At 36.8% G+C, this 14,824-nt stretch overlaps 1 protein-coding gene across 1 annotated transcript in view; it reads left to right on the top strand.

Annotated features, from left to right (window-relative positions):
* HERC2 (E3 ubiquitin-protein ligase HERC2) overlaps positions 1 to 14,824 on the top strand; it is a 44,975-nt gene that overhangs the window by 13,427 nt on the left and 16,724 nt on the right. Inside the window, exons 35-61 of the mRNA XM_089714064.1 lie at positions 5,212 to 5,395; positions 5,757 to 5,993; positions 6,194 to 6,312; positions 6,653 to 6,848; positions 7,083 to 7,234; positions 7,351 to 7,444; positions 7,694 to 7,845; positions 8,076 to 8,217; positions 8,454 to 8,582; positions 8,694 to 8,858; positions 9,032 to 9,133; positions 9,214 to 9,315; positions 9,504 to 9,736; positions 9,820 to 9,888; positions 10,069 to 10,240; positions 10,500 to 10,595; positions 10,821 to 10,975; positions 11,441 to 11,668; positions 11,873 to 11,992; positions 12,073 to 12,174; positions 12,255 to 12,410; positions 12,597 to 12,758; positions 13,025 to 13,255; positions 13,450 to 13,573; positions 13,654 to 13,772; positions 14,015 to 14,170; positions 14,486 to 14,717. Coding sequence (XP_089570190.1) covers positions 5,212 to 5,395; positions 5,757 to 5,993; positions 6,194 to 6,312; positions 6,653 to 6,848; positions 7,083 to 7,234; positions 7,351 to 7,444; positions 7,694 to 7,845; positions 8,076 to 8,217; positions 8,454 to 8,582; positions 8,694 to 8,858; positions 9,032 to 9,133; positions 9,214 to 9,315; positions 9,504 to 9,736; positions 9,820 to 9,888; positions 10,069 to 10,240; positions 10,500 to 10,595; positions 10,821 to 10,975; positions 11,441 to 11,668; positions 11,873 to 11,992; positions 12,073 to 12,174; positions 12,255 to 12,410; positions 12,597 to 12,758; positions 13,025 to 13,255; positions 13,450 to 13,573; positions 13,654 to 13,772; positions 14,015 to 14,170; positions 14,486 to 14,717 — 4,129 coding nt within the window. The remainder of the gene's footprint in view (positions 1 to 5,211; positions 5,396 to 5,756; positions 5,994 to 6,193; positions 6,313 to 6,652; positions 6,849 to 7,082; positions 7,235 to 7,350; positions 7,445 to 7,693; positions 7,846 to 8,075; positions 8,218 to 8,453; positions 8,583 to 8,693; positions 8,859 to 9,031; positions 9,134 to 9,213; positions 9,316 to 9,503; positions 9,737 to 9,819; positions 9,889 to 10,068; positions 10,241 to 10,499; positions 10,596 to 10,820; positions 10,976 to 11,440; positions 11,669 to 11,872; positions 11,993 to 12,072; positions 12,175 to 12,254; positions 12,411 to 12,596; positions 12,759 to 13,024; positions 13,256 to 13,449; positions 13,574 to 13,653; positions 13,773 to 14,014; positions 14,171 to 14,485; positions 14,718 to 14,824) is intronic.

The raw sequence follows: 14,824 nt of genomic DNA, 5'->3' as shown, positions 1-14,824 counted from the left end.
AATGCTCTTTTGTGTGACAATTATTAAACTGACTTAAAAAACTTATAGAGTAACTAATATCTGGCCTAGTTAAGACTGACAAGTACATCAAACTACCAATTAGTTGTTGATAGGGCACATGACTATTTGCCCCTACTGGACCTTTATTTACATTTAATTTGACCTCCATCGGAGTATCAACAGTCTTACAATCACTTAAATTAAATCTGCTTAAAAGTTGATCAATATAAGCTTCCTGACTCAAAGTTACATATCCTTTATCTTTATTGAAGGTTACATTCATTCCAAGACATAATTTAGCTTCACCTAAGTCCTTAATGCTGAAATTATTAGATAAAATCTGTTTCAAGTTATTAGTTTCAATTATATCATTGGAAAATATAAAGAAATCGTCGACATAGACTGTCACAATGGTCTTACAATTATTAATATTCTTTGTATACATACATGGTTCTATTTTTGACCTTTTGTAACCATTACTGATCAAACAATTATCAACCTTTTTATTCCAAGCTCTAGAGGCTTGCTTAATAGGCCAGTAGAAATCGACACTAAAAAACCCTAAATTCGCAAAGCACGATGTAGATTTGAATTTTTGGAATGTTGTTTGGATCAGTTAGGGTGATGTAAATCCCAATTTGCAACTTCGAAAAAGTTGTGCTCGCTGCGCACCACGTGATAAACTGCGAAAATTTTGGACTTTTTTCACTTTTTGCTCTAAAAGTCATAAACTATGCGTTTCCGACAAGTATGATTCAGTACATAAATTAAGGTTATTAAATTTGCAACAATTTAAGCCTAACCGCAGCTCTCTAAACCTTATAACGACTAAACTGTGGCCATTCGAAGATGGTTCATTTTTCCCGAAATATTGAAATTTTTAGTTTTGCTCCCGTTTGAAGTAAAATATTGGCAAAAACCGCTCGTTCTATGAGAAGTTCGTATAATAAAGTTGTAGTGCATTTAATTTTCTTTCATAAGAGCATAGAACAAAGTCTGTGAGACAAATAGTTCACTCACAATATCTGAAAAACAAAAAGAAGGTAGAAATAGATTTTTAAAGAATTGAAACTGAGGGCATATAAAATCATAAAAAGGATAATACTTTTTCATTTGCAGGATAGGTAATTAACAAAATTACAAAGATAATTAAATTTGCAACAATTTAAGCCTAACCGCAGCTCTCTAAACCTTATAACAACTAAGCTGTGGCCTTTCAAAGATAGTCAGTTTTTCCCGAAATTTTCAAATTTTTAGTTTTGCTCCCGTTTGAACCAAAATATTGGCAAAACCGCTCGTTCTATGAGAAGGTCATAAAATAAAGTTGTAGAAAATTTAATTTTGTTAATTACCTATCCTGCAAATGAAAAAGTATTATCCTTTTTATGATTTTATATGCCCTCAGTTTCAATTCTTTAAAAATCTATTTCTACCTTCTTTTTGTTTTTCAGATATTGTGAGTGAACTATTTGTCTCACAGACTTTGTTCTATGCTCTAATGAAAGAAAATTAAATGCACTACAACTTTATTATACGACTTTCTCATAGAACGAGCGGTTTTTGCCAATATTTTGGTTCAAACGGGAGCAAAACTAAAAATTTGAAATTTTCGGGAAAAACTGACTATCTTTGAAAGGCCACAGCTTAGTTGTTATAAGGTTTAGAGAGCTGCGGCTTGGCTTAAATTGTTGCAAATTTAATTAGCTTTGTAATTTTGTTAATTACTTATACTACAAATGAAAAAGTATTATCCTTTTTATGATTTTATATGCCCTCAGTTTCAATTCTTTAAAAATCTATTTCTACCTTCTTTTTGTTTTTCAGATATTGTGAGTGAACTATTTGTCTCACAGACTTTGTTCTATGCTCTAATGAAAGAAAATTAAATGCACTACAACTTTATTATACGACCTTCTCATAGAACGAGCGGTTTTTGCCAATATTTTGCTTCAAACGGGAGCAAAACTAAAAATTTCAATATTTCGGGAAAAATGAACCATCTTCGAATGGCCACAGTTTAGTCGCTATAAGATTTAGAGAGCTTTAATTAGGCTTAAATTGTTGCAAATTTAATAACCTTAATTTATGTACTGAATGATACTTGTCGGAAACGCATAGTTTATGACTTTTAGAGCAAAAAGTGAAAAAAGTCCAAAATTTTCGCAGTTTATTATTTGCGTATAATCTTTTTTCCTACTTTCCCAAATTTTGTAATTTTGTTAATTACCTATCCTGCAAATGAAAAAGTATTATTCTTTTTATGATTTTATATGCTCTCAGTTTCAATTCTTTAAAAATCTATTTCTACCTTCTTTTTGTTTTTTAGATATTGTGTGTGAAATATTTGTCTCACAGACTTTGTTCTATGCTCTTATGAAAGAATATTAAATGCACTACAACTTTATTATACGACTTTCTCATAGAACGAGCGGTTTTTGCCAATATTTTGGTTCAAACGGGAGCAAAACTAAAAATTTGAAATTTTCGGGAAAAACTGACTATCTTTGAAAGGCCACAGCTTAGTTGTTATAAGGTTTAGAGAGCTGCGGCTTGGCTTAAATTGTTGTAAATTTAATTAGCTTTGTAATTTTGTTAATTACTTATACTACAAATGAAAAAGTATTATCCTTTTTATGATTTTATATGCCCTCAGTTTCAATTCTTTAAAAATCTATTTCTACCTTCTTTTTGTTTTTCAGATATTGTGAGTGAACTATTTGTCTCACAGACTTTGTTCTATGCTCTAATGAAAGAAAATTAAATGCACTACAACTTTATTATACGACCTTCTCATAGAACGAGCGGTTTTTGCCAATATTTTGCTTCAAACGGGAGCAAAACTAAAAATTTCAATATTTCGGGAAAAATGAAGCATCTTCGAATGGCCACAGTTTAGTCGTTATAAGGTTTAGAGAGCTGCGGTTAGGCTTAAATTGTTGCAAATTTAATAACCTTAATTTATGTACTGAATCATACTTGTCGGAAACGCATAGTTTATGACTTTTAGAGCAAAAAGTGAAAAAAGTCCAAAATTTTCGCAGTTTATCACGTGGTGCGCAGCGAGCACAACTTTTTCGAAGTTGCAAATTGGGATTTACATCACCCTAACTGATCCAAACAACATACCAAAAATTCAAATCTACATCGTGCTTTGCGAATTTAATGTTAATTTCCACTGGCCTATAAGTCCATAAATGGCCTTTTTAAGTTTCAATACTTTATGATCTGAACTACTACTATTATAACAATCTGGCATTTTCATGTAAATGGTTTCCTCTAAATCACCATTCAAGAAAGCAGTCTTGACATCTAAATGGTGAACATCCATACCTAACTTTACAGACAATGCAAATAATAGTCGAAGGGTTGTATGTCTCACTACAAGCGAAAATGTTTCTGTGTAATCTACACCATATTTTTGGGTGAAGCCCTTTGCGACCAAACGAGCACGATAACGCACATTGTTTTCACTATCGTACTTTTTTCGTAACACCCACTTGCACTGCACTATAGTACCATCTTTTGGTACATCTACGAGTTCCCATGCACTATGATTCTCGAATGACTGTAGCTCATCCTGTACTGCCGCTAACCAATGTTCTTTCTCTGGACCTTCCAAAGCTTCCTGCAAGGATATCTCATCCATGAACATGTTGTCATCTTTTATACAAGCACTTGCAAATCCATATCTGTCTGGCTGCTGCCTACGCCGGGGACCAGATATTATGTTGACATTGTTCAATATAATGGAGTCTTCACTGTCTGTTGTACCAGTCTCAGAGCTAACTAATGTGTCTTCTTCACAAGGTACATATAGTTCACTGCTGTCATCTGTGTTCGAGCTCTCTGATTGTTCAAGTGAATCTTCCTGAGGTGTCAAGTCTTTTTCCTCCACTGGAACCATATTCACTTCATCTGAACAATTTTCCTGTACCTTCAGATCACTCTCTGTCTCCATCTTCTCCAACACTATAACATCTCGACTGGTAGTAATGGCATTAGTCTTCGGGTTGTAAATTCTGTACCCTTTGACCTCATTGGAATAGCCGACAAGGATACATTTATCAGACTTTCTGTCCCACTTTAATCTCTTTTGTTTCGGCACATGTACCATGACTGTACTACCGTAAACACGAAGATGACTTACATCAGGCTTTCTGCCTGTCCATATCTCGAAAGGAGTTTTATAATTTAATGATGCGGTCACAGTCCTGTTCTGTAAGTACACTGCTGTGTGTGCCGCCTCTGCCCAAAACCTTTTCTCGAGACCTGCATCAAACAGTAGACACTTGGCTTTCTCAACGACAGTCCGATTATATCGTTCCGAGAGGCCATTCTGCTCGGGAGTGTATGGGTTCGTTTTGTGATGTACGATCCCATGCGACTTCAAAAAATTGTCAAACTTACTGTTGCAGAATTCTGTTAATCCCGCTAACAAAAGCGATGCGACCCACTCATCATTGATATTAAAGCCCGTACCGCTTAATTTTTGGCTTGTTTCAATGATTTGTGTCACGTACGAAGTCATTGAAGCACTATTTTCGAGTCGTATTGAAATCAAACTCCTCAGCAAACTGATTCTTCTTGTGAATCCTGAGTCATCAAATAGGTTCTTCAATTTCTTCCACAGCTCATGTGTCGTTTGTACACTTTTTATATGCACATAAAGCGACGAATCTATTGTCATGATCAGCTTAGCTCTGGTTTTCGCGTCACCTGCTGCTCCTATTTCTGCTGGTACAGTCTCCGACTTGATGCAATCAGACAATCCCTCCAGCACCAGAAAATTCTCAGCCGCAAAAGCCCATTCGCTGTAGTTTTCACGTCCTTTCAATTTAGGCACACTAACAAGATAATTCGTCGTCATTTTCAACTAAAAAATCTGGGCCCATAACCTCTAATAAAATAAAACGCTTGATTGACAGACAAGAACTAAGAACTATATTTTAAAAACCGAACATATCTAAACCTAACACACATCTTGCTACATGTCGCTACTAAATAGTTCGTATATGAGTGATATTGTCGATATAAAATAACAGTTATTATTGCAGTCATGTTAAATTTCATTTTGAAAAGACACTGCCGTCAATTGTAAGTTTCAATTGTGAGGTAAAAAAAAATACTTAGCCTGTCGTGTACTAGTATAACTAAATTAAATGTAAACTGTAGGAAAATTATTCAACTGTGCAATTAAATGTTTTTTTCTAGGATGGTGTACCCGGCGGCGAAGGCAGAGTGATCGGCGAGCTAGGCGAGGACGGGTGGGTGCGCGTGGCGTGGGACGCGGGCGGCACGAACTCGTACCGCATGGGCAAGGAGGGCAAGTACGATCTCAAGCTCGCACGGTCACCCTCCCCGCCGCCGTCTGTTGTTGAGACTATACAGGGGTCGCGTAAGTTTGTTGTCTATTTTTTTTTATTATCAAAGTATTGCTCTAAAGCTCTGAAGCGCAAGCATGAGAACTATCGTCAAAGTATTCGTATCGTCATAGAACATGACGTCATTTACATATAAAAAATTAGATCTTTTTACGCACGGTCCCGGCGGCTGCGATTTTCCCTTACAAATGCTCTCGATGACTGCCTTTATGCTCATGCTTCAGATGTGAATAAAAATTAAGGCAGAACACGTAAGATTGAAAATATTTACCAAAGATGAAATATTCAATCATAGCGAGGTATTCTTAAATCTTATTATACTCCTAATATAATCAATATAATTAACTAAATAAACAATATAATAATTTGACACAGCGGAGACCACCCAAGACTGGTGGCCAGTAAGCGAAGTTCGCGCGGCGTGTATAAGCGCAGTGCGTGCTATGTGCGCGGGTGTCAGTGCGTGTGCGGGCACCGGCAGCTCGAGTACAAGTGCGCGTAGAAACGTCGCCGCACTGCAGAGGAGACTGCTGGCTCTAGCGCATGTGCACATCTCACCACCGCCTACAGCGTTCGGTGGACAGTTGCACACGGCGCTTGCTTTGTTGAGAGGTGAGATTTATCATCATAAGCATACGTTCCCACTGCTGGGACACGGGCCTCCTATGAGGGTACAGGCCATAATCCACCACTCTGGCCATTTTTGTAATGGTCTTATTCTCTACTTTTACAAAAACAGCGTACGAATGAAATGCAAAACCTTTCTTTGAGTAATTTTTGAAATTAACCTATGTTGTGTTTTTTTTTTGTAGCAAGCGCTCAAACACTCGAAATGAGGAAAGCTCTTTGCACAGATTCGTGGTTCGAACTTTGCTACAGTATTATTTCCTCAACCGACAAACCTATCACGCAAGATTTGGTTTATCTTCAGGTAATATATATTCTTTAATTTCTCAAATGTCTCTCTTCCTAAACTTTTACAATAAAATTTGCAATATTCACGCATTCATATCAATTCATATTATAATAGCATATTCAAGTTATCAAAAAAAAATCATTGTTAATTTCAACCTTATATCATGGCAATAATGTTCAAAGTCAATTGTATCGCTCATAAGACAAGTTTTCCTAATGGCGTGTATTATTATATGTGCCTTATAATATGTGCATGCGTAGGCAGAGTTTTGCATCGGACAGTTTTTGAGCGTGATTGTAAGTTTAGTTGTTTCTTTTTCGGTAATTTCTTATCGTCTTTATAAACTTTCTCGCAGATCCAATCAGTGTGGCTGTTACACCGTGTACTGGGCGAGCACGTGGGCGCGGTGGAGTGGCGGCGCACGGTGAGCGCGCAGCTCGCGGCGCTGGCGGGCCGGCTGTGGCTCGAGACGCACGGCGCGGACCCGGCGCTGCGCCCGCACGCGCACCCGCTCGCGCCGCTGCCGCACCACGTGGACGAGGAGGAAGTGGGTCAGTGTGTGGCGTGGGGACACGTGGCGCGGTGGAGTGGCGGCGCATGGTTTTTTATGGATACGGATGATATAGCAAGATTTTTACATAAACTTATGAACACAATTACTTTTCTTATTTTTCAAATTTATTTTTCCTCAATATACTTCAACGAAAAATTTGTAAATTATATTTTTATCCAATTTGTATACCTTCAAACTATGTAAAAAGTAAATAAATTCTTCATTTGTTTAGATAACAGATGGCGTGCGCCAGCCACGGCGAGTTACACGGGCGCGACTTGCGCTGCGATCATCAACTTGCTGCGGCAGTTGCACACTATGCCGCAGTGGCATGGGCCCATTACTAGCATGTTGCTGGAGAAAATGCAGCTTGCCGCACAAATGGTATCTTAATTCAATTAAAAATATATAGAACATTACAAAATTTCATTTAAATATTATTTATATACTTGTTTGTATTGATTGATTATGATTCAGTATATAATTTGATTGTTTCTCAGATAACAAACGACTGGCATTGGTGGCCACATGCAAGTCAAGATTTTGCGCAAACTTTGAGACCGGCGCCTCCATCGCTGAATAACTGTTTAATAGGTAGTTTTCACTTCCTTATAAGATGATCTTGATTTTATTTTATTATATGCTTATTCTAATGTTGTGATTCTCGATAAATACATATAACAGGTATTTTATTAATTGAATTTAGTTGACAAATCAACCTGCAAGGCTTAAAAATGTAAAAAATGTTTAATGCGTTTGAAATAATTCCCAGACTTTTGACATACCTGAAATTTAGAATTTTCCCTTATAAAAATAATTTAAATTTGAGTTGTTTGTTATTAGCTGGCGCCCTTGGTGTATTGGGTGGTATGGAATGGCGCGTCCGTCTCGGCCAGCGGGTCAGCGCTGGGTCGCCGCCAAAGAATGCTGTCGTCACACAGTTCTCTACAAGAGCCAAAATAACTCTGGTTCACGATGATAACACGATTACTAAAGTAATTCAGTTTTTTTGGTTGCCTAAATATGAATAAAGATGTTTGAAAAATAATTTGAAATCTACATAAATGGTATAACTACAAGAATTAAATTTTGAAAATTCTAGTTAAAAAAATAAATGTTTGGTTTTGTAAATAAGCTATTTGTAGCCTTTTTTATTTTTTAAACTTTATATAAAGTAATGTCCCCTTTTGTTTTCTTCATGTTTATAATCTACATCCTTTAACAGACTGATATAAACAGCGTGCAAAACTTAGAATGTGAGAAGCTAAGTCATCCACTAGGCGGCGGTGAAAGCGCACTTCGTGTGTGCGCCGCCTTACTGGGCGCGGGCCCGCAAGCGTCGCCCATGCATCCACACCATTTACCTGGTAAATATTATATTAAATTTTATGTATTAGACTATATGTTTACTTTAGTAAACGTTAAAAACCTATCGCTACATGTTTATTGATGTTTTCAACAATACGCAGAAATCGCACGATTTGTGTGTGCTTATTCAAACAGTTTTTAAAGTAACATATACTATTCAACTATAATTTATAAATTATTTTTTTAACACAATATGATGAATATAACGAAACCTATTTAATAATTATGTTTTCAGCCGACATAGATGTTTTTGGACTAAGGAGGCAGCAAATGGAGTTATTGACACTATCTGCTGTTAGAGGATTGTTGACGACGCGTACGCGCCTTAGGAACGTGTTAATGCAACCTCCTGACAATACTAATGGTAATTATGTTTATTTTGAAAATTTACCGTAAAAAAATTTGTAATTTCTCTAAATACTCTTACTTTATTCATCTCATTATACACAATACATTTTTAAAATAATCTTTTTAGCTTCTCTGGAAAGAGCGATCAATTCACCCGGAACGGAGGGTACTCTATTGCGACGTCTATTGGCGCTAGCGACTCGACCCAGTCCACTCGCCGCGTCACACACACCCAAAGAACTGACCACAGCCGCGTTGGCGATTTCTCAGCAGTTGGCTGCACATATAGCGAGTAAGTAAATATTGGAAGTTGGTTTATTTTTATATATGTTCTGCTCGTGACTTCACATGGAAGACGATGAGACTCACTAGATTTGAAATCACTGGCAGATACTTAATTTTAAGCATATGTTGATATACTTATTGACTTAGTAAACATTTTGCCAAATGTATTTAAATTTACAGGTGAAGAAAAAGATTATGAATCTCCACCGGAATTACCCATCATTGACAAAAGCAACGTACTACAAATGTCTATGGGACCATCTACAAGTACAGCTTCATTGTGTGAGTACATATGAAAATCACCTTCTTAAATACATTGAAGATGAAAGAAATTATTATATTGCTTGTGTTATACATTTTAGCTCGCAAAGATCTCAACACGTGGGCTAACTCTGCGCAAGTACAACAAGTCATAGAGATGGGATTTTCAAGGCATGCTGTGTATGGAGCTATACAGACGTTAGGTATGAAATGCGACCGATTATAGAATTATTTTTGCAATTGTAGCTATGTTTTTGCGTAAATTATTACTAGTTATAACCCATTATTTAACAACAAGACATTTTTTAATGCCTTCTAATCATTATTTTTAACATAATAATTTTTCCCAGAATTGAATTGAATTAATAATGTTTATTTAATATCATCTCAGGTGGTACAAGTCTACCAACAGTCGAAGCTTTAGTGGCATACCTTTTAGAATTGCCACAACAAGGCATGGATGATTCAGTGTTCGAGCCCAAGCCGCATTCTTCTAAAATGGAAAAGAAACAGACTCCATACAGATGGCGCAGTTGTTTCGCTTCTGAAGACGAATATGCCCAATACCTTTCGGATATTATTACCCCCGGAATGACTGTACGATGTTGTAAAGCGTATGAGAGTGTAAGTATTTTGGTGTATTGTGTGTTTATTAAAATAATTGTGTGAATTATTGTATCAATATAAGAGATATTTGTTGTTTTTAGATTGCTCTTGGTGATGTTGGACAAGTTCAAAAAGTCGAACGGGATATCAAGCAGAATGTTTATTTGCACGTGAGTTTAATTTTGTAACATGATTTTTTAATCAGAGAGAAATTTTCATCACTTTATTGAGAGACTTTTTTTTTTCTATTAAGAAGTTCGCAAGTACTTTTTTTAATTCCGATACGTATTCGTCATCTTCGGCACTACTTAAACAAAGTTCTTTAACAATCAAGTCTATCGTAATTTCAGGTCGAATGGCGTGGCTTAGGCCGCATATCTGGTATTCGGGCGTTACACGCAGAAGTGGTATCTGGTGCACCACCATTCACGCCGGGAGATAGAGTGCGTGTGCGAGCCGCTGTCACACAGCCGCGGTATAAGTGGGGCTGTATTGATCATACCAGCGTGGGTACTGTTACTGGTTAGTATAGAAAGTTATTCCACTTGTGTTAAAAATACAGTAAATAGTCTCATTTTAATGGTAAACATTACTAAAATGTTGTCGTTTCTCGGGCGAGAAATTTGAACTCATTTGTTTCTTAATAAATGTTTACCAGGAATAAGGCGCAAGATTTATTAATTGAATAATATTAGATATCTCAATATCAATATTTAATAAAGGTGAAAATAGTTTTATCATGATGTTATAATAATATTTTGTGTGTAATTTAAAATTCAAGCTATATCAACCAATGGGCGAGACTTGACGGTAGACTTTCCACAACAACCTGGATGGACTGGCCAAGTGAGTGAAATGGAGCTAGTCACAGATCAATGTAAGTTTAATTAACTTTAAAGATATAATTATGTGCTATGGATTCTTGCTGATATTCTATATGTACATTAATTTATTGTTTATCAACTCTCTTAAGTATGGATTTCATTTGTCAGGTCATTATTTGTCTGCAAATACGCAATTTAGCATAACCCTCGACCTATCCTTTTATTTATACTGGTATATTTTACGTATCGATGGCTTACACGTATCGTGTTACCAACAGCGGAATGGGGAGAGAGTGCGGGTGGTACAAACGTCGGGTGGCGTGGTGCAGTACGTGCAGTGCGAGTATCGTCGTGTCGTGCGGGTGCGGGCGCTCGTCGCTTGTTAGATTCTCAGCCACATACGTATTGGCAGAGCTGTTCTGGCACTGGACAGGTAATAACTGAATACTCATTTGTAAGCGAATAAGGGCCGATTTTTCAATCCTTGTTTAAAACTTATTCGTCGAATAATGTATAAAACTACCATTTTAAAAACGTATTCTAATTGCCCGTATTTGACAGTTTACGTGACATTTTAATATTATCGTGTAATACTTTATTGGACGGGTAAGTTTTATCCAAGGATTGAAAAATCGGCCCTTAGTTGTTTAGTGCCGCTTCTTTTGCTCGTGCAAGATATTAGCGAACAGTTAGATTATTTTTTTTATTTCTGCTGATGATGATCATATTTCATGGTATTGTTTCATACCTTTCTAACATTATACTTTACTTTATAATTTTTTTTCTGTTATTTGAGAAACTTTACATTATAACCTATTAAATTATTGTATACTTTTAAATATTTTTAATTTAGTGCGGTTCAGTAAATTGTCAAATAAATAAATTTCATTATGTCTAGCACTGGATCCGCGTAGAAATGCGTTGCGGTGTGCGCATCCGTCGGCTCGGTCTCGGCGTGGCTGGCGGAGTGCACGGACCCTCCGTACTATCAGTACGAGCGGGCTCCAGTTTTGAAGACGCGTGTTTAGCGGCGCTCGCTGCGGTGCCGTGTGCGCCCGCGCCGCCCTCTAGGGATAGACCGCCGACGCACTTGGCGCAGATACAGCTGCTGTCTGAGTGTAAACAGGCAAGAAAAGTGGATAAATATTTTAATATGTTGGGTTTCGTTTAAATTTGGAAATATTTAAAGTTGTGATGTTGTACAAAAATTAATTTACAAAATACGCAAAATGAAGTACTATAAGAAATGTTGTAAAATCTATATTTATGTTTTATTTAAATGCAGAGCTTTGAACAATAATGCATTATTAATCATTCTTTCCTTTTGCAGTATTATTCTTGCATAGAAATTGGAATCAAACAAAATCGCAACGTCAATGCTGACTGTCGCGTATATGGCCTCTACATCACTGGATTCAGACCTAACCCTCTCTATACAGAAATATTATCTGTAAGTTATACACTTGTGATAAATTTGTATTATTTTTTTCAATACGCTGTGAGTTTATTTATAAGTATTCAAATTTGCAGAGTATGAACTTTGTAGCGGAAGATTGGATAGAGAGAGAAACTACAACTGGTGCGATGTCTTCTGATAATAATGCTCCTATTTTACCATCGGATTGTCCTAAAGTAAGCCAGAAATTCGAATTAAGTATCCTATATGCTTGGAAGTTTATCTATAATAAGTTCTTTTTTCTTTTATTTCTTAGGTATATGTTTGGGGATTGAACGATAAAGATCAATTGGGCGGAGTGAAGGGCTCTAAAGTGAAAGTGCCCGTCTTCTCTCCAGTTCTTAGTGCACTACGCCCGCTACATATCGCTGGCGGATCTAAAACTCTCTTCATTGTCTCACATGATGGCAAGGTAAGTTATATATTTATAATAAAGAATATAAGTTAATGTTTACAATTTGCTTGTTTACTTTTTGCTAGCTTTAATATCCCATAACTATCCCATCCCTATTTTTAATTTGTCAGTCTAGCAACTATTACATATTTGTTTAATTGTATATACTTTTGAAATTGAAAATTATTTTGTCATACATTTTAGCTATACGCATGCGGAGAAGGTACCAATGGGCGGCTCGGTCTTGGCCACAGTAACAACGTGTCTACACCGCGAGCTAACCCGTATTTATCGCATGTGCTAGTGCGACGAGTCGCTGTGCACTCCGGTGGAAAACATGCTTTAGCGCTTACTGCTGATGGAAAGGTACAACATGTTTTGATCATTTGAGGTTTAAATTGTAAAGAGAATTGTATAGTTATACCATACTCGAATAAATGTTGTGTATATTTGATTTACAATTTGGTTTATTATATATTTGTGAAATTTCTTATTATTCTAATACGGTATAATAATATATTAATATTAAATACATACCTTCAAATCTTTATATGTACTCCAATCCTTCTTTTTTTTATCGTGAAAATTTTAGAAATGTTTATTTATATTTTTTAATTACGATCTATTTATAGGTGTATTCCTGGGGCGAAGGTGAAGACGGCAAACTAGGCCACGGTAACCGTCTCACACTAGAAGCGCCTCGTCTCATAGAGTCGTTAGCGGGTGAACGTGTAGTGAACATTGCGTGCGGTTCCGCGCACAGTGCGTGCGTGACCGCGCGGGGGCACTTGTATACGTGGGGTATGGGGGAGTACGGGAGATTGGGGCATGGGGACGATGTTACGCAGTTGGCACCTAAGATGGTGAGATTTGTTGTGTTGCTAGTGGAATTGTAATAAAATTGTATATTTACTGGTTTGACTTGGCCCTATAGATTCTTAATATGACTGATAGTAAATTAATACTCCTATTAATATTATACAGCAAAAATGTTTTGTTTTTATTTTTTGTGGTTCTTTTTTACATCTGAAATTGTTAACATTTTAACGTTTTATAGGTGGAAGCTCTTGCTGGATTCAGAGTTATTCAAGTAGCGTGTGGATCACGAGACGCACAAACATTAGCTCTAACAGCTTGTGGCAAAGTATTTTCTTGGGGAGATGGTGATTTTGGCAAATTAGGTGAGAATTAACAAGTTTTAATATCTTTTATTTTCATGCATTTTTTAATAAAAATCTGATTATTTCTCATATTTGTGTAGGTCGTGGTGGTTCGGATGGATGTGCTGTACCAATGAATGTTGAGAGATTGAATACACTTGATGTTATTCAAGTTGAATGTGGTGCTCAGTTCAGCTTAGCCCTAACACGAGATGGAGAGGTAAATTTTGAGTACATACATTTTAATAATATAATCTATTCACTTTTTTATTTATTGGAATTCTAAAATAGCATAGGATTTTTGCCTTTTTCGTATTTTATCAGTTAGGGTAACATTAAACTTCGTGATTGACTTGAGTAATTAACGATAGTAAGTATTTATTATTTAATCATAATTTACATTACATTTATTCTTCCGATCACCAATTTTCCATCAATTCATATAATTTACCTTGATCCTAGGTATGGACTTGGGGCAAAGGTGACTATTTCCGCTTGGGCCACGGATGTGACGCGCACGTACGCAGACCTACGATCGTGGAAGCGCTAAAGGGGCGCCGCGTGATACACGTGGCCGTGGGCGCTCTTCACTGCTTGGCTGTTACTAGCGATCATCAGGTGAAGTTTTATCTTTGTCTAAGATGTTGTGAAAATATTTTAATTGTTATAGTTTCGATATTTTTAATGGTTGAATTTTTCTTTGTTGAAAGGTAACGTAGGCAGTTAAAATGTAAACTTTTTGTACGTTTTGTAAATACACCTTAATGTAATGATAATAAGGTTGATCTAACTTTAACGTTTGTTATTTTTAAATATAATTTTACAAGTACATTTGAAGACATTTGTACGTTTATTTTGTTTCGGACCATAATATCTGTTTCTGTTATTCGAACACAATAAATAGTGATATTTTACTAATAATGGTCTGTATAGGTCTGGGCATGGGGCGACAACGACCACGGACAGCAAGGCAACGGCACAACATGCGTGAACAGACGTCCAGCACTCGTAGCCGGTGTTGAAGGAGTCCAACGAGCAGCGGCTGGATCTTCGCATTCTGCTGCGTGGGCGCTTCGCCCCGACCTTGGGGCTGATGCACACGCACCACATGTCACGCCGCTACCCTTCCCCACGTTGAAGGACCCGTTAGGCGCGCATAGTCTTGGTGAGGAACACGAACAGTTCATCATAAGTAGCTGTTAGTACCAGTGGCTAGTAGCCACTTGCCACTTGTAGCCGGCGTGGAAGGACTTCAGCATGCAGGGGTGGGTT

This window comes from Colias philodice, chromosome 3 (assembly GCF_061535455.1).
Source record: "Colias philodice isolate Cphi_HAF_F1 chromosome 3, ilColPhil1 Martin Lab GWU primary, whole genome shotgun sequence".
NCBI classification, from domain to species: Eukaryota; Metazoa; Arthropoda; class Insecta; order Lepidoptera; family Pieridae; genus Colias; species Colias philodice.
Note: the sequence above shows the minus strand (reverse complement) of the source record. Positions and strands in the feature narration are given on the sequence as shown.